The sequence below is a fragment of the Panthera onca genome, chromosome A1 (assembly GCF_046562875.1).
Source record: "Panthera onca isolate mPanOnc1 chromosome A1, mPanOnc1 haplotype 2, whole genome shotgun sequence".
NCBI lineage: Eukaryota > Metazoa > Chordata > Mammalia > Carnivora > Felidae > Panthera > Panthera onca.
The window spans coordinates 233031048-233050649 of record NC_138339.1 but is presented as its reverse complement, the minus strand read 5'-3'; the positions used below and the strand labels follow the sequence as shown (position 1 = coordinate 233050649).

Sequence of the window (19602 nt, the reverse complement as noted above, 5' to 3'; positions counted from 1 at the left end):
TAGGAGAATCACCCATGTCCTAGCACTTTCAGTATGGCTGGAGTCTGCCGCCTGATATGAGACTCCTGAAGCATGGTTACTGTCACTTCCTCGACAACCCACCCACTTTCAGTGCATCTAACCGCTTGTCCCTTCTCTCCGTCATCGCTCATCACCCTGTCAGTTGGTGCTCAGAACGAGGATGGTAAAACCTTCGTTTTCGAGCATAATTCATTCCGGAAACATGCTTGGATATCATAACGTACTTGTATATCACAGCGAATTCCCAGAACCATTGGCTCAGTTGTGATCATGTGACATTCGGCGTCAGGTACTACTCCTATCGCAAGACATCGCTCGTTTATCGAGTCAAAATTTCTTAGAAATGTTTGCAGAACATTGTCTTGCAGAACACCCCCAGAACAAGTTACTCCCCACCCAAGGTCTTACTGTATTTATGAAGCGCCTATTTCGTGTCAAGCTCTCTGCCAGGGTCTGGGACTACAAGTACGGAAGAGATTTTTCCCGTCCTTCGGGAACTTACAGTCTATTGGTAAGTTGTGGGAAGGCCGCAAACACAGATGGTCACGTCACAAGGCCAGGGCTAAGAGAGTGCTAAGACAGTGCCACTCAAGCGAGCATGGTTTAAGTGGAAAAGGAAGGGCGGAGGGAGCTTATATATGCAAAAGCTATTTTAATTCAGTCGTTCTCAGCTTTCTGACACTAACATTATACTGAAATCAGAATTTGCCGGACGTACCTCACATTCCACACTAAAGCAACTAAACGTATCAAGAAAGATTGCGCGAGCAGCCTGCATTACCTATGATGGTAACCAAAGCTGATTTACTGGGATGTTCGGAAGAGGAACAAGTGTAATGGCCAGTGTCGTTTCTTCCCACTGATGATACAAAAGCAAACAGAATCCGTATCATAGTTCTGTTTGTAGAATAGGTACTCATCTCAAAGTAGCTGCCCTAGGTTTTAATAAAACAGAGTTTGAATTTAATGACTTCAACCTGTACTATTTGGACGTCGTCTCTGCAGTTTCAGAAGGCAAACTGGTCATATTACCTCCTCCAAGGCTTTATTTTCTAATTCCCAGGTGAGTCCGAATCCGTGATTCACATGAACAGCTTTGCACCTTATCCATAAGGGTTCCCCTACTTTAAGAAATAGTTGTGGCAGTGTGGTCTGCGGAGTCTGATTGAGATCTGGAAGGATGACACACATCCCGAGTAAGAAAACAGAGCGATTTTTTTTTTTTCCCTCATTGCAAAAATACATCCTGAACATTCGGAAGAACAAAGATTTTAGTGTCATCTCAAATGTTACAAGCTGCTTTGACGGAAGACTCCTTTAGAGACGGTCTACCCCTTTTATAAAGAAGGCAGCTGCTACAGAATCCATAATATTCCGTGCCAAGTGGCATAAGGAACTAGGGCGGCCCTGAAGGGGAATGATCACCCAGGCGCTTGCTGTTAACGTCAGGTCGTTCCTAAATCACGGAAAAGCTCACATTCTCGTGCTCCTACCTATTGTGAACAGCTTGGTACACTTTCTGCCCAGCTCATTCCTTGCACAGCACCTTATGTCTGTTCCAAACAGTTCATGAAGTACGCTTTCCTCCTTCGTGACAACAGCTGGACTCTCCCCTTTACAGCTGCAATTAGAAAAGAATTGCCATTTGACTAAACACCTTTTAACGTTACAGACGAACGTGCAGGAGAGAAACAAAGGCAAAGGTTCCAGAGCCTGTTGAAGAAAAAGGAGCGGATCAGAAGGTGAACAAACCCGGCGCCTGGGGGGGCCCAGTCGGTCAAGCGACCAACTCTTGCTTTTGGTTTCGGTCAGGATCTCCTGGTCCGTGAGATCGAGCCCCGCGTCCAGCTCTGCGGTGACAGCATGGAGCCGGCTTGGGATTCTCTCTCTCCCTCTCTCTCTCTGTCTCTCTCTCTCTCTCAAAATAAATAAATAAACTTTAAAAAAAGGTAAACAAACCCAAATCTAAGGTTTCTAGTTAGTTATCTGAACCCATCAACACTGGAGGGAATGACATACATTTTTATGGAAGTTTAAATTTGGGGGGGGGGGAGGGTGGGTGACCTCTTCTGTTGCTGTTCTTTAGAGAGAGAGAGAGACAATAGAAAAGGAAGACGAAAGAGGAGGAAAAAAGACGAGAAAGAAAAGCAGGATTAGGTTTTAACACAGACTAACAAGGTGAGTGTCTTTCCTTTGAAGCCCAAAAGAGGACAACAAGGGAGAGGGAGAGAAGGTTGCAGGTCCCAGAGTCTGCAGAGCTCAAGAAGAGGAGAGGCATCACTCAGGAAGGAAGTCAGCGGGTCTACCTCCTCACACCCACCCCTCACCCCAGCCCCTCCTCAGCCCCCCTACCTTCACCTCCTCACCCCCACCTCCTCACCCCAGTCCCCCACCCTCACCTCCTCACCCCCACCCCTCACCCCAGCCCCTCCTCAGCCCCCCTATCCTCACCTCTTCACCCCCACCTCCTCACCCCAGTCCCCTACCCTCACCTCCTTACCCCTCTCCTCACCCCAGCCCCCCACCCTCACCTCCTCACCCCCACCCCCTCACCCCAGCCCCCCACCCTCACCTCCTCACCCCCACCCCCTCACCCCAGCCCCCCACCCTCACCTCCTCACCCCCACCCCCTCACCCCAGCCCCCCACCCTCACCTCCTCACCCCCACCCCCTCACCCCAGCCCCCCACCCTCACCGCCTCACCCCCACCCCCTCACCCCAGCCCCCCACCCTCACTGCCTCACCCCCACCCCCTCACCCCCATCCCCTTACCCCTACCCCCTCATTCCCACCCAGTCATCCCCCCTCACCACTCCCCATCTCACCCCTCTACACCCTCACCGCCACCTTCACCCCCTCATCCTCACCCTCCTCCCCTCCCCCACCCAGCATAAAATAGACTTGGATTCCTCCCAAGAGTGTCCCCAACTGCTGCCTTGCTGGAAGCAGGGATCACTTGCAGCCTGTGTACGACCACTTTTCTCCTCCTTATCTCTTTAGTCAAGGGCATCCTTTTCTTTGTTGACACACCATTCCTTCAGGGTATTTTTTTCTTATTACAAGACAACAATAATTGGGCTCATTGTGGAAATCTTGGCAAAGACAGAAAACCCAAAGGAAAGAATTTTAACTGCCGGTATTCCTGCTGCCCTGAGATAACAACCGTTATTATTTGGTGGGTAGGTTTCCCATCTTTTTTTTTTCCCCCCAATGCACCTGTTACATACGTACCCACAGGTGTTCTCTTCTTTTCCTCTAGAATTTGGGATCACATCCATATCATTTGGTGACCTAATTTTTTACTTCTTTCTCCTTATACTCAGTCCCATTTTTCAATAGAATTGTTTAGTAAGTTTTTGGTAGTTAAAACTGCATGAGTTCTCAATTTGTGAGAACGTAGCTATGGCACATATGAAAAATGGAAGCAAACATTTATATAGTACTATCTGCCAGCCACCAATCTCCATGCTTCACGTATGTCGATCCATTAAATCTCTGTAGCATAAGGTACGTACTTTTCCAGCCCCATTCTTCTGAAGAGCCAATTTATGTGCACAGTATGATGTCAACTCCATTAGAAAAAGACCAAAAGTAAAGTAATAATAGCCATTATCTCCGTGCCCGTCATACCTTTCACTCTGTGAATCGCAGAACACCCACTCCACGGTCGGTTCTGGAATGCTCTCAGATATGCAGACCAGCGCGTCCTGGTGTTCCATTTTTCTAAAGTAAGGTCTCCTTAGTGTGTAAAGCAGCGTGTCTAAAGCATCATAAATTATTAACATTTTAATATTTAAAAAAAAAACTGTCTTAGTAGCCCCTCACGAAAAGAATTCTACATCGTTAAGAAAATACTAAGAAAAAATATTTTATACCATAGCCATGTCTTCTGCCCCCCTCCAAATATAAACAATCATATATCCCCTCCTCACCAATCTATTAAATTCAACTCTGGCTGAAATGCCAACTTCAGTATTTAGCTAATTTCTTGGGGTATTTCATAAACCTAGAGACAATTAAAGTTAAGTAGAATGAAGCCATGTAATAATACAAATATTAATATGCACAGGAAAAAGACTAGAAATAATGTAAAGTTTGGGGTGCCTGGGTGACTCAGTCAGTTAAGCATCTGACTTGATTTCGGCTCAGGTCATGATCTCACAGTTTGTGAGATCGAGCCCTGCATACGGTTCAGGGCTGACAGCGCAGAGCCTGCTTGGGATTCTCTCTCTCTCTCTCTCTCTCTCTCTCTGTCACTCCCCTGCTTGTGCTCTCTTTCTCAGAACAAAGAAATAAACATTAAAAAAAAAAAAAGAAAAGACATAACATAAAGCTTAAAACCCATGCTTATATAGTTTAAGACCCAAGTTTCTTCCCATGATTTTATCTAGAACCAGGCAGAAATATACTGATTTAAAAATGCAGAAATACAGCAGGATAAAGTTAGAATTGAAACAGAATTGAGAGGTTCAGTTTGGTCTCCCATTTGCTTTGGGCTATTATACTTCACCTCCCCGCCCCAGCTTCTGCTTCCCATAATGTTTGACATACAAACTTTCTATTCTGTGTGGATCCCTGTAGTGACAGGGGTTCACTACCTCCCGAGGAAGATCAGTCCGTTGTTCAACACACCTTGTCTGTTAAAAAAGTTTTCCTGTTCTAAATCCCAATCTCTGGTCTTACATTTTGTTTAAAAATATGATTATATATATATATATAGAGAGAGAGAGAGAGACAGAGAGACAGAGAGAGAGGCAAAAGAATATATGAAGTATAAATTTCAAAGCAATTAGTCTTTATTATTAAATAAATATAAATGCCCATAGACTGATATCCAACACAATAACTGAAATATTAATAAATATCTACTTTTCTGCTTCTCACCATCTCAACCCTAGGTAACCTTTATCCTGATTTTGTGTTTATTATTCCTGTGCTCTTAAAAATGTTTTCACCACACAGCTATGCGTCCCCAAACAATATGTTGGTTTGTTTTCTGGTTTTCAAACTATGGTATCCTCAATAGGTTGTCTTCCACAACTTCCTTTTCTTATCCAACCTCATGTTGTTAAGATCCACCCATGGTTTTGCATGTGGCTATACTACATTCATTTTTTACATAGTATTGCATTGGTGAATATATTACAATCTGTTACTCCATTTTCTTGCAACGGACCTTTAGCTCGTGACCAATCTGTTGTGTTTACCAACAATAGTGCTATGAACATTCTATCCATTTCTACTAAGGCAGGTGTGTAGATTTCTTTACACAGGGGACCTGCTGGCTTATATGATATGAGCACAAGTTCAGCTATACACATAATGATAGTCTGTTTTCCAAAGTGGTGATACTTTACATAATTTACATTTAAATGTAATAACTTACATGTAAATAGGACATGGGATTTCCCATTGTTCTTTTTTTTTTTTTTTTAAATATTTTTAAATGTTTTTATTTATTTTTGAGACAGAGACAGAGACAGAGCCTGAGCAGGGGAGGGGCAGAGAGAGAGGGAGACACAGAATGTGAAGCAGGCTCCAGGCTCTGAGCTGTCAGCACAGAGCCCGACGTGGGGCTCAAACCCACGGACCGCGAGATCATGACCTGAGCCAAAGTCGGACACTCAACCGACTGAGCCAGCCAGGCGCCCCTAGAGCAACTGTTTTTAAGTGTAGCTTTACTCACACATGAAAATCTTTCAGAGATTTAAAATCAGAAGCAACCATCAAGGGAGATAATTACCATCCAAAGTATTTTAACTACTTAAGCCAGGTGCCCTGACTTATATGCCAGGAAAGTTTCCTCTACATTATACTGCAATCAGGCTTTTTTTTTTTTTTTTTTTTCCCAAAATATTTCCTTCTGTGTCCTAAACATTCTCAATTCCTTCGGCTGTTCAAACTTCAGAAACTCCTGTTCTTCACTATCGGGTTGTTTTGTTTTGTCAGTACGCAGCTGAAAAAAAAATGTAGAACCGAGAAGAATAATCATCCATTAATTTCCCGGACCTGCACCCTCCATCGGAGGCGGCCGAGGTTCGGCTTTCCTGTTTTGTAGCAACCCAGCCTTACTTGCTGGTTACCGCTAAACCTGTGGTTCGCTAAACCCTTTCCTCTTTTTCACACTGTTGCCAAATCCTCCTCTACCAGGTTTTTTTGAACCTCACCACCCAACAGGATGCTGAAAGCACATTACAATGAACTTGGGTAGCTGCTGTCCTATTTTTACACTGTAAATAATAGATGAAAAGAAGGTACCCTAGGGGCTCCTGGGTGGCTAAGCAGGTTGACTCTGGCTCTTGATTTTGGCTCAAGTCACAATCCCAGGGTCATGGGATGGAGCCCAGGGGCTCACTGAGTGTGGAGCCTGCTTGGGATTCCCTCTCCCTCTCTCTCCCTCTCTCTCTCTCTCTCTCTCTCTCTCTCTCTCTCTCGGGGTGCCTAGGTGGCTCAGTCAGTTAAGCCTCCAACTTCGGCTCAGGTCATGATCTCACAGCTTGTGAGTTCGAGCCCCGCGTCGGGCTCTGTGCCGACAGCTCAGAGCCTGGAGCCTGCTTCGGATCCTGTGGCTCCCTCTCTCTCTGCCCCTATCCTGGTTGTGCTCTCTGTCTCTCATAAATGAATAAATGTTAAAAAAAGATTTTTTTCTTTGCCATCACTAGGCCCGTGTGTAATTGGGAGAAACAAGAAGCCAGAAAGCCATGCAGGTGGTGAATGCCAACCACACAGTCGCCTCCATAAGAACATTTGGATTGTTCCCGGCGGTTTGCGGAGTGATCTAGCATTTGTATAAATAAAGTAGCCACTAGCTCCGTGTGGTTATTCAAGGGCCGTCAAGACCTTGGTCCCCAGTCACACTGGCCACATTTCAAGTGTTCAACGGCCCCACGCGGCCTGTGACTACGTTGTTAGAGCAGACACAGACCTTTCCAACATCTCAGGGAGCTCTCTTGGATGCTGCTAAGATCCTACAATCCTGTAAGGTGTGCATTTTCTTTCTTTCTTTTTTTTTTTTTTGAGGTGTGCATTTTTATCTCCGTTTTACAGATAAGAAATTTGAGGTTCAGAGAGATTAAGTGACCCGCCAAAGGTGGCAGTGACAGGCCCAGAATAAGAACCCAGGACTTCTGACTCCAAGGTCAAGGTCGAAATGTTTCCCGTTTCTTCCCTGTCAGTCAAAAAAATGGGTGGGGGAAAAGCCAAATAGAGAGTGTCCTGGTTTTTTTTTTTTTTTTTTATTTATTTTTGAGACAGAGAGAGACAGAGCATGAACGGGGGAGGGTCAGAGAGAGAGGGAGACACAGAATCGGAAACAGGCTCCAGGCTCCAAGCTGTCAGCACAGAGCCCGACGCGGGGCTCGAACTCACGGACCGCGAGATCGTGACCCGCGCCGAAGTCGGACGCTCAACCGACTGAGCCACGCAGGCGCCCCATAGTGTCCTGGGTTTTGAAGAGTGCTCATTCTGATAGCACACGGACGGGTCTGTCAGAGGGTCTCAACAGGTTATGTGGATGGTGGGAGCGAGTGCAGTCATTTCAGCTACATATTGAGGGAAACCTGAATACTGTGTCCCGAGCAGCTGGCAAAAAGCTCGTGGGCTCTACACCATGCCTTCGGAATGTCGTGAATACCGAGTAGCAACGGGCACTTACTTCTTATACTCACTGTAAACAATATTGTATAATTGGTAGCTTCACTCTGAATGAAAAGTAGGTATTCTCCAGCTTGGGTTTCTGTCATTTTCAAAATGACCATGGAAACAACCCCTCTGAAAAAACACACACACACACAAGAAAGAGAACTAGTTATTTTGGAAAACGTGTGAAACTAAAATGTAACATTTCATACTGAGTCAGAAGGCGGCCTGGTGGCTCTCACATTCCATCTCCGACGGTGGCACAGGGGGCAGGCTACTCGGAGAACACAGCTTCTCACGCAGCCTGAGGCTTGTTGAGTTTGACTTTGACTTTGATTCAGTCCCTCCCCTCAGAGTGAGTGACCTCCATTCTAGCGCCTTCACTTCAGGCTTCTCCAGCCTCTTGGAGGGAAAACTCCCGTCCCCAAATGCACAGGCTTGGGGGGACACTCCCATCAGCAATAACGGGCTATTCCCTTCAATGGCAAGCCACCCTCCACAGTTATATTGCCCAGTCACCTGGCCACCAGTCTCAGTTCCCCATTTGCAGGCCCAGATTACCGTACAGGCAAGACGCACAGAGATAAGAAACAATGTTTTGCATGTGTCTTGCTCTAGATGATCAAGTTCAAGTGAAATCTGAGACAAGGCGTTATCCTATGGGAAGGAGGAAATCACAGATATGTAAGGATACAGAGGTCTCAGTGTTTGTGCTTTTTAACTTTTTGGATCCTTGGTAAAGATCAGTTTGGCTGGGGAGCCTTCTCTTCAAGGAAACAACTTCCGATGCGTTGTTTGGTAATACCCATTGTCATTAAAGCTTAAAATATCCTCTAGTAGTTTGTTGAGTAATGCTGGGTTTAAATTTGCACTTTCTGACCTTTCGACCCGTACTACTCAACGCTGGTCTCCCTCCAACTGTGTTAGCTGCAGCTGGGAGTTGACAGATATGCGGACTCTCAAGGCCTACTGAATCAGAATCTGCATTTTAACAAGCTCCCCAGGAAAATCCAAATGCACATGATATCAGAGACGCCCTTCCCCAGAGCTCCACGCCGCACGGTTCAAGAATACGTGTGCTTGCGTTCATAAGGACAGTAAATTCGTAGGATCCATGTTTGATTCGAGTCTGCAGGTATTTTGGCACTCTGTTTTCCTTCTCTGAACCATTCAGTCTCCTGGTGTCATTTTGTGAACTCTTGTCCATAACCCACAAAACTGTAAGAAAGTTCGCAAAGCCTAGGTTGTTCACGCTTTCTGGCCCTGAGTCCAGAGACACGCTTCTATAATTCTGTACCACGGAAAAGCTGTTAAATAGTTCTGGTACTAAGTTAGTTAATCCACATCAGACCCATGACCTTGGCTAACAAATGGGACCGTCTGTCCTAAAATCCAAAAAGGCAACCTCTCATGAACTGAAAAACAACAACAACAACAACAACAACAAAAAACCCTACATTTTTACATTGCATTTTGGTCTCAATCCAGTGAGAACTGTTGTGGCATAACATTTTAAGGTTACCAGAACATTTCTTGGAGCCAAAATTCTGCCTAAAAGAGGGCTTTGGTTTAACCCCAAGATACAAGTAACCAAAAAACAGAAGTGAGTAATACGGCCTCAAAAGAGGAAAGGAAAATGAATGTGCTCCAAGACTTAGAACCAAACTTCAGAATTATAGCTACTGTCCTAAAAATTACTTATGAGTTTGTTTGACCTTAAAGGAACAAATGCAAAAAGTTGGTACGAATTGGTCACAGATACATCCCCCCCCTACGTCAGGCAGGCAGGTTACCCCCTGTGGACCATGTAGGTACCACTTCCTGCACTGTTGCTGGAAACACAATGCCTCCTCTACACCATGGGACCCCAGAACACCCCCAAGAACTAGAGAGAAAAGCAGCTTTAGAATTATTAAGTGGGCATTTAAATGGCTTGTGCCGCTTTCTTCCTGCCCCTATCTGGGATCATCCACAGGGGCTGGGACAGCAGAGGGCAGCAATCGGCAGAGTTAGATACAAACTTGGCCATTAAATCACAATTCTTGGCTGAGGTGTCTTTTTCTAGATCATGAGACCAATATTCCTCGTACACGGATCCATTTCTTACTAAAACACTTTGTGACTGTCGCCCATCATTGCAATTCTGCTCATCAGACTATGAAACAAAACAGATTAAAACCAAATGTTCTTTCCCCGAGCATTCCCCAAAAAGCAGCTTCTGACTACTTTAAGGAGAATGTAATGAAAAGTTTCTAACATTTTACCTTTCAGACAAGATCCGATTAAAAAAGTAAGACATCCTAAAAATCCCAAATACTCTTTTCACTATTTGTTGTACATTTTTCCAGCCATTCACTGCCTTCTTAAGCCCTAACTATGTCTGTGTATCTATATGTCATTTTTTAAGTTAACCGGCTTTTTTTAGAGTAAATCTAGATTTACAGAAAAATTGAGCAGAGAGTACAGAGAGATCCCACTTATGTCCTCCCCACGCAGTTTTCACTATTATTAACATCTTGCATAGGTGTGGTATATTTGTTACAACTGGTGACCCAACACGGGTACTCACTCAAGGTCACAGTTAACATTAGAACTCACTTTCCGTGTGGTACATCCTATAGGTCTGACAGCTATTTAATGCCAGGTATTCATGTCCTAACTGTATTTTTAGTTCAGCATTTCTCTGGAGATAAAGAGTTATAATGGATATGGATAGAAATTTGAAAAGAAACACCGTATGAACCACATTCTGCGGCCAGGATGTTTTCCTCCAAAAATCCTTGTGGGGGCACATTCCCCAACCCACCCTCTCTCCGCCCCCTCCCATCCCCCTCCCCCTCTCACCCCCCTCCCCCCTCCCCTCCCCCTCCCCCCTCCCCTCCCTCCCCCCTCCCCTCCCCCTCCCCCCTCCCCTCCCCCTCCCCCCCCCCCCCCCCCCCATCCTCCAGCCCAGTTACCTGTTTTGTAAATCAAAGTGTGGCTGGCAATTCAGCGAGCTGTGCTTAAAGACCCAGAGACAGGAAATGTTCCCTGGGGTGTTGACCAGGACTTGCAGTGTGATAGATGCAGATGTGTCCACTTCCACAGTGGCCGCTCCATAAACCACCTCTGTGCTCTCGGGTTTCAAGGCACACCCAAGGTCTTCTGCGGGTTCTGATGCCTGAGTGGAAACAACGTGAATTGACTACAAGGGCACGTTTGATGCATCCTCTTCTTGGCTGGAACCTTTCTTTTTTTCTTTAATGTTTTTATTTCTTTTTGAGAAAGAGAGAGAGAAAGACAGAGCACGAGCGGGGGTGGGGGGGCAGAGAGAGAGAGAGAGAGAGAGAGAGAGAGAGAAAGAGAGAGAGAGAGGGAGACACAGACTCCGAAGCAGACTCCAGGCTCGGAGCTGTCAGCACGGAGCCCGAGGCGGGGCCTGAACTGCGAGATCAGGACCTGAGCTGAAGTCCGAGGCTTAAGCGACTGAGCCCCCCGGGCGCCCGTGACTGGGACCTTTATCAAGGAGGTTGACACCGGAGAACATGTCACTGACCGAAAATCCTATTATTCACAATTTTCTATAGAAAAGATAGATAACTTTAGGCTGCATTTCTAATATATTTGACACACTGTTGGGAGTTGAATTGTGTTCCCCCTAAAATTCAGATGTTGCATCTTAAGCCCCACTGCTTCAGAATGTGACCTTATCCAAAATAAGGCCTTTCCACAGGTGATCAAGTTAAAACGAGGCCATTTGGATGGGCTCTAATCCAGTGTGCCTGGCGTGCTGACAGGAAGGGGCAATTTGAAGGAAACACACACCCGGAAGCGTGCCATGTGAAAGTGACGACAGTGGGGCACGTGGGGGGTTCAGTAGGTAGCGTCCGACTCTTGATTCTGGCTCGGGGCATGATCTCACAGTTCATGAGTTCGAGCCCTGTGTTCGGAGCCTGCTTGGGATTCTCTCTCTCCCTTTCTCTGCCCCTCCTCTGCTCTCTCTCTCTCTCTCAAAATAAATCAATAAACTTAAAAAAAAAAAGAAAAGAAAATGAAGATAGAGCTCTAAGGGCCAAGGAGAAAGGCCTGGAACAGAGCCTTCAGAAGGGACCAACCCTGAGGACGTCTCGATTTCACACTTCTAGCCTCCAGAACTACGAGACAATAAATTTGTTGTTTAGGTCAGTCTGTGATACTGTGTTACGGCCGCTCTAGCAAACTAATGTACAAACAATAGTCACAAAATTCGTAATAGGCGGGTAACTGTGTTTGTGATTATTGGTATGTCGATAAGAATCTACATGGCAATAGCAAATTGGTACCTGTGTTAGAAGAAACTTAAAAACTTAAAAACCAAAATATTTTCTGGGCAGATTCCCACCCCTCCACCCCCCACCTTGGCTCACTGCCACCACCATACTTCTTGGTGGCTTTAAGTTACTGAGGTTATGTTGAGAGGAAGGTGTGATAGCAACTTCTGTCTCGGGACCCTTCACCTGTCACTCTCCTAACACCCAGCACAACATGCCCACGCACGCATGTGCATGAAGACACACACACACACACACACACACACACACACACACACACAGGCTTCTTCAGGTGAAGAGCGGGGTAGGTAGGTCTTCTGCTACTGATCACAAGCCATACTTCTGGCTTTCTGTATTCATTTATTCAGCAAGTAACGGGTAAGTTCATGTACTCAATATCTGATAAGTGCTAGACCATCTACTGGGCACTATGGGACTAGGAAGAAAAGACATTGATTTTGTCCTTAAAGGGTTTCAAGTCTAGTAGGAAGGAATAACTAAAACACCGGGTGAAATACAATGTGCCCCATGAAAAGACACCAACTACTTTGATGGGGGCGCCTGGGTGGCTCAGTCGGATAAGCATCTGACTTCAGCTCAGGTCATGATCTCGCGGTTCGTGGGTTCGAGCCCCACGTCGGGCTCTGTGTTGGCAGCTCAGAGTCTGGAGCCTGCTTGGGATTCTGGATCTCCCTCTCTCTCTGCCCCTCCCCTGCTCGCACTCTGTTCTCTCTCTCTCTCTCAAGAATAAATAAACATTAACAAAAAATCTTAAAAAAAAAAAAAAAAGAAAAGAAAGAAAGGTAAATTTGAGTGCTCTGGAACTTTGGAGAAGAGACAGGTAACTTCCAAGCTGGGATGGGGGTGGTGGGGATGCTTCATTGAAATCCAGAAATTGAGCTGGGTCTTTTTTTTTTTTTTTTTTTAATATTTTATTTATTTTCTGAGAGAGAGAGTGCGTGCAGGGGAGGGGCAGGGAAAGAGAGGGAGACACAGAATCCAAAGCAGGCTCCACGGCCCGGAGCTTGACGTGGGGCTCAAACCCACAAACAATGAGATCGTGGCCTGAGCGGTACTAAGCCACCCAGGCCCCCCTTAAAAAAATTTTTTTTAATGTTTTATTTATTTTCGAGCTGGGTCTTAAAAGACAGGCACAGAATAAAGTAAAAACAAAACGAAACAAAATAAAAAAACCTGACATGCTGGAAGAAAATATTTGCAACACAGACTACAAATAAATCCCCCTAATTTATAAAGAATTTTTTTGACAATGAGGGATGCAGGACCAAAACACAAAAGAAAAATGGGAGAAAGAACTGAGTAGACAGTTCACCAAAGACAGATAGAAAGACTTGCCCTTCAACATATGAAAAAAATGTTCAAACTCAATTATAATTAGAAAATATAAATTAAAACAACACTGAGGGGCGCCTGGGTGGTTCAACTGGTTAAGCGTCCGACTCTTGCTTTCAGCTCAGCTCATGATCTCACGGTTCTTAAGTTCGAGCCCCATGTCAGGCTCCGTGCTGCCAGTACAGAGTCTGCTTGGGATTCTTTCTCTCTCGCTCTCTCTCTGCCCCTCCCCTGCTCACATTCTCTCTCTGAAAATAAATAACTAAACTTAAAAACAACAACAACAACAACAACAACAACAACAACACTGAGATACTACTTATCTGTCAATCTGCCAAAAATTTTGAAGTATGACCACACGTTTTGTTGGTGAGGTTGGGAGGAAGCAGCTATTATATACATTTCTGGAGGAATGCACGCTGGTACAACCCTTCTGGGGAGCATCTGGCAATAGCTAATACAACTATGTGTGCTTGGGGCACCTCGGTGGCTCAGTCGGTAAAGTGTCCTACTCTTGATTTCAGCTCAGGTCATGATCTCGTGGTTCATGAGTTCAAGTCCCATATCAGGCTCTGCACTGACAGTGTGGAGCCTGCTTGGGATTCTCTGTCTCTTACTCTCTGTGCCCTGCACTCACTCGTGCCCTCCCTCTCTCTTCCTCTCTCTCAAAGATAAATAAATAAATGTAAAGAAAAGAAAAATATTATGTTGGATACTATAAAGTTAAAGACAAAAAGAATTGTACACAAAGGCTGTATTCGAGTTAGTAATTCTGTTTCTCACTGGGGTGTGGGTCAGCAATTCTGAAATCAGGTTACGTATACACTAGGTTTACATAAGTCATTTATTATAGATAATTAGAACCAGGTTTCTTACTCTCGAAGAACGAAGTACAAAATTGGAAAGAAGAAAAGGTTGAATAAACCCTTTGCTGAATTGAAAGCTGAATTGAAAGCAAAGTTATCAGCATGATTTCTGGTGGTATATACATAGATAGGTAAATAGATAGATATAGAGATGATAGAGAGATAAATAGAGTGTGTGTGGGGGGGGGTGGGGGGGAGTAGTATAAGTACATACATTGCCTAGAGGCAATGACGTCCCAATAGCAATGAGCACACCCAACTCTCAGACCTTGGTTTCTAAACACCATTCTCCAGTGTTTTGGAGAGCTTTTTAGAGAAATGGCTCATTCCAGGGCTGAACTGTCCTGCAGCCCTGGAAAGTAAGGAAGTGCTTGAGAAAACAAGGGAATGTGTTGAAATGACACAGAAGTCAATATGAAGTGGCTCCCAATGGCCTAAGTTGGACAAATCTGAATACCATAATAAAAATGATAGTCTCAGGTCATAACTCATAGAATAGAATAAATATCTCTGAGTCCATATTGATATGAATAAATTGAGTAGAAAGAAGAGATGGCTCTTCTTCACAGAATTCCACTGTATAAATGTAGAGGGAATGGGGGAAAAAGAAAATCACCCTTAGGCGAACATCACAGTAAAACTGTTGTGGCAAGATCCCCACTGGGTGCTAAAATCAGTAGGTGAAAATTGGAGGAGAGACCGGATATTTGCATCTTCCTCCAGATACTTGTTAATTACAAAGAAAACAAACAGTAACTCTGCAGTGGAGAAACCCAGCACCCACACCACATTCATCTTCAAACAGAAATGATAAATGATGACTTTAAACAATTAAGTGGGTTGGGGGAACAGTAAAATCATCTTACTTTGGTTCTAGGATATATTGGTAACACAGCTAAGGATGTAGCTGCCTATTTATTCGAGTTACATTGGCACGTTTTGTCTACTAGAGTGCTTGGTTATTCAGAACGCGCCCGAACTATAAGATTCCCAGAAAGATGTCTCATCTGGGGCACCTGGGTGGCACGGTCGGTTAAGCCCCTGACTTCGGCTCAGGTCATGATCTCACGGCTCGTGAGTTCGAGCCCCGCATCGGGCTCTGTGCTGACAGCTCACAGCCTGGAGCCTGCTGCGGATTCTGCGTCTCCCTCTCTTTCTGCCCCTCCCCTGCTCACGCTCTGTCACTCTCTCTCTCTCAAAAATAAATAAACTTAAAAAAAAAAAAAAAAGAAAGAAAGAAAGATGTCTCATCTGAGCCGTGTGAACTGTGGATGAAATCTAAACCATTATTTTCAAGAACGCTGCTACCCTAATAATCCACTTCACGTTAAAGTAGGAAAATACCCAAAAAGAGCAGCTTCAACTTCAAGGAGGTAAAAGCTATGCAGAGTGCACATCTTTGCAGCATAGGATTTGCAGGATTGTCTGTTAAATGCTGTTTGAGAGCGATTAGGTCTTAATCCAACCCTGAATATTGCATAAGCATACAATTTATACTGCATGAAAAAAATAATGCAGGACTTAATACTAGGAACCAAGACCCATTGTTAGCTCTTTTTGAAGACTGTATTTTATAAGAAAACACTTAAACGTAAGCAGCTATTTTCTTAAGTTGAAAAGACAATAAAAGTTTAAAACATCATGGCAAATAATATTAACATTTTTTTGTCCACACTGAAATCCTGTGTATGCAAAATGTCATTATGAATAAGCAATATGTTATGAGGCCAATTTCTGTTAAAAATCTGACATAAAAAATCATGTTTTAAATCAGAAGTTTTATTTATTTATTTATTTATTTATTTATTTATTTATTTATTTTTAATGTTTATTTATTTTTGAGAGAGACAGGGACAGAGTGTGAACAGGGGAGGGGCAGAGAGAGGGAGACACAGAATCTGAAACAGGCTCCAGCCTCTGAGCTGTCAGCCCAGAGCCCGACACGGGGCTCGAACTCACAAGCCATGAGATCGGGACCTGAGCCGAAGTCGGACGCTTAACCGACTGAGCCACCCAGGCGCCCCCGTAAGTTTTATATTCTTATAAAATTCACACTATTTTTAAAATTTGAGAATATTTTCGCTATCTCTGATTTTAGGGGGGTGGGGAGTGAAGTTCAGGGCATCATGTTATGTGTTTAGGTATTACACCCATGTAAAAGAAAACAGTGACTACCCATCGGCATGAATCCTTCACTGAAAATGTTCACGGAATCGGCTAAGGTATGCTCCCTTTTTGCCGTATATTTCTAATATTTTGAAATATTTTCAGTCCTCTATTATTTAAGCTGCCTTCCTCTGAGTAAATACCTAAGCTGTTATACGAACTGCTTGGAGGAGAAGGGTGATGAAGAACAAAGGTGGAACCCAACGGAGCCAGAGTCGGATAATAGAGCAATCTCATGTCAGCTTAATGGGAAGTCACTGAAGGGTCCAAGCCAGGCAGTGAAGGATGTAGCTGTGCCTCAGAAAGAACAGTCTGGCAGCCCTGTCTGAGATGAACTCTAGAAGGAAGAAGTCCCTTGCGATATCATTGGGATTCTGGGGGAGATACTGAGGGCTTGAATTCTGGAAGTGGCTGTGGGACCAGAGAATAGGAGGAGATTAAGTGAGAACTATCAAAGCAAGGAAATTGACAAGACTTGGTAACTGACCGAATGTGAAGGTAAGGGAGAGAGAGGAAGCAGCCCAAAAGGATGCTGACCTTTCAAGCCTGGGAACTAGACAGGGCCCGAAACAGAAATCAGTTAATACAAGTATAGGAGCAGGTTTGGGGAAGTAGAGATGAAATAAAATAGGTAGATTTTAATGAGCAAACGGAAAACCCATTTTAACCATAACCAGGAGGCAGTTGGAAATTAGGGGCTCAGGTTTGAGGGAGAAGCTTGGGTTCTCTTCAAGGAGAAAGGGTAATTTCTGTTACTTATTCATGCTCAGCATTGGTGTCCTTCCTGAATTCAAACCCGAGAGAATGTGATCTGGATGGAATGGAGTGCATACGAGTACATAATATACTTACAAACACAGAAAGAAAAATCCATATGGCCATGGCAGGCCTCAACAGCTTACAAAGTATGGTCTCTAGAGAAAATAGCTAAAGTTAGAATTTTAACATTACTTTACCATGGGATACGATGATGATATCCCCAGTGATGAATCATTGTTCTTATGATTGATTAAAACACACTTGATCACAGGCAGATCTTGATTTGTAATAGTCTCAAATATCATTGCTGAAAAAACAACTGTAAAACAAAATAAAGACAAGGATGTTGATAACACGCACACCTTGAAAAGAAAGTATGTATTCATTGTACAACAAAACAACAAAACAAAATTAATCTGGCAAAGGTGGCCAACGGGAAAGTACATATGAAATACAACTTCATCAAAATCAAGTCTCACTATGAATCAGGGGCAGGGGTACTTGGAGCAGTGCTGTCTTCTAGAAGGTTCTGCAATGATAGAAATAGTCTGTGCCGTCCAATGTGATATTGACCATGTGAAATAAGCATAGTGGCTGCTAAGAATTTGAAGTAAGGGTAGTGCCCTGAGGAACTGATTATTTGCATGCAAGCAGTTTCTTCTTCTTTTTTTTTTTTTTTTTAATTTTTTTTTTCAACGTTTTTTATTATTTTTTTTTTTTTATTTATTTTTGGGACAGAGAGAGACAGAGCATGAACGGGGGAGGGTCAGAGAGAGAGGGAGACACAGAATCGGAAACAGGCTCCAGGCTCCGAGCCATCAGCCCAGAGCCTGACGCGGGGCTCGAACTCACGGACCGCGAGATCGTGACCTGGCTGAAGTCGGACGCTTAACCGACTGCGCCACCCAGGCGCCCCTAGCAGTTTCTTCTTCTTTACGGATGCTTGTGAAATGTTTCCTTTCTGCCCTGAAAGTTTTAGAATTAGGTGCCTTACGGCCAGTATTTTCATCCGTCATGCAAGATGCTCAGGGGGCCTTTTCAATCCAGAAACTCATATTCTTCTCTTAGGAAAAGGTTTTTGAATTATTTCTTTGATTCTTTGTCTCTCCTTCACCTTCTGTTCTCCTATCATTTGGATGTTTTCCCCCAAATGATTGACGATCCTGGACAGCGTGCTCATATATAAGAATGAAGTCTGACTTGCTGTCCCATCGTCTCTGTATGGTTACTTTTAGGTTTTCTCCTGGGCTAATCGGATTCCCCAGGGGAGACTCCTCTCTCGTGTGGGCAGCCCACGTTCTGGGAGCCTGCTGCTAGCAATTTGTACTCGTGTGGGGGTCCTGCAGTGGAAATCGGGTTGCTTTTCGGCTTTCTCATCCTCTATCTTATGATTCAGCTTTCTTCATGCGTTTGAAAGCTTTCTAAATTTTATTTTCTGCCTCTCCAGAAAATAAGTTTATGTCTTTAAAAAAAAAAAAAAAAAAAAAAAAACTGTGGGGGAAAGTGGGCGATGGGCATGGAGGAGGGCACCTGTTGGGATGAGCACTGGCTGTTGCCTGGAAACCAATTTGACAATAAATATCGTATTAAAAAAAACCAAAACCGTCATTTGGGGGGCCTGGGTGGTTCAGTCGGTTAAACGTCCGACTCTTGATTTCGGCTCAGGTCACGATCACACAGTTCGTGGGATCGAGCGGTCTGTTGGGCTCGGTGCTGACAGTGCAGATCCTGCTTGGGATCCTCGGTCTCCCTCTCTCTCCGCCCCTCCCCTGCTCACGAGCGCGCACACTCTCTCTCTGTCTCGCTCTCTCTCTCAAAATAAATAAACTTAAAACAAGATCAGATAAGGTAAAATAAAATGGTATTTCTTTAGTATCAATTTCTGGAAGTGGAATTAGTGGATTAAAGGATATAAACCTACTTAAATGGTTCTTGGAATGCATCGCCATTTGGTTTTCCAAAGGTGCCATGCCAATTTATATAGCTACATGTAAGGTGTGAATTTAATAGTTTTACTACAATCACATTAGCATTTAGTCATTATGGACTTTTTAATTCCCTTAATATAGCTCCTAGTCTTTTCTCCCCCCTTTTTCTTTTTAAAAAAAAAAATCTCTAGGGGCGCCTGGGTGGCTCAGTTGGTTAAGCGGCTGACTTCGGCTCAGGTCATGATCTCACGGTCCGTGAGTTCGAGCCCCGCATCGGGCTCTGTGCTGACAGCTCAGAGCCTGGAGCCTGTTTCAGATTCTGTGTCTCCCTCTCTCTGACCCTCCCCCATTCATGCTCTGTATCTCTCTGTCTCAAAAATAAATAAACATTAAAAAAAAAAAAAAAAAATCTCTAGACCCAACATGGGGCTCGAACTCAGGACCCCGAGATCAAGCGTTGCATGTTCTTCCGTCTGAGCCAGTCAGGTGCCCCAACCCTAGTCTTTTAAAGGAAATCAAATGAGCACAGCTGCAAGGGATAGGGGGAAACAAAACAAAATTAGAGAATTCAAGAACTTTCCC

At 44.3% G+C, this 19602-nt stretch overlaps 1 protein-coding gene across 3 annotated transcripts in view; it reads right to left on the bottom strand.

Annotated features, from left to right (window-relative positions):
• The window catches only part of FLT3 (fms related receptor tyrosine kinase 3), a 77336-nt gene that overhangs the window by 37187 nt on the left and 20547 nt on the right, over positions 1–19602 (bottom strand). The window contains exons 1-8 of one of the 3 annotated variants that reach the window (XM_078444202.1): positions 19014–19080; positions 17290–17411; positions 10617–10819; positions 7676–7791; positions 3652–3781; positions 1515–1642; positions 1054–1193; positions 803–956 (exon numbers count right to left, since the gene is read on the bottom strand). In XM_078444202.1, coding sequence (XP_078300328.1) covers positions 803–956; positions 1054–1193; positions 1515–1642; positions 3652–3781; positions 7676–7791; positions 10617–10819; positions 17290–17411; positions 19014–19062 — 1042 coding nt within the window. In that variant the 5' untranslated portion in view covers positions 19063–19080. Of the gene's footprint in view, positions 1–802; positions 957–1053; positions 1194–1514; positions 1643–3651; positions 3782–7675; positions 7792–10616; positions 10820–17289; positions 17412–19013; positions 19081–19602 lie in introns of those variants that run through there. The other 2 variants (XM_078444237.1, XM_078444258.2) reach the window with 2 other exon arrangements.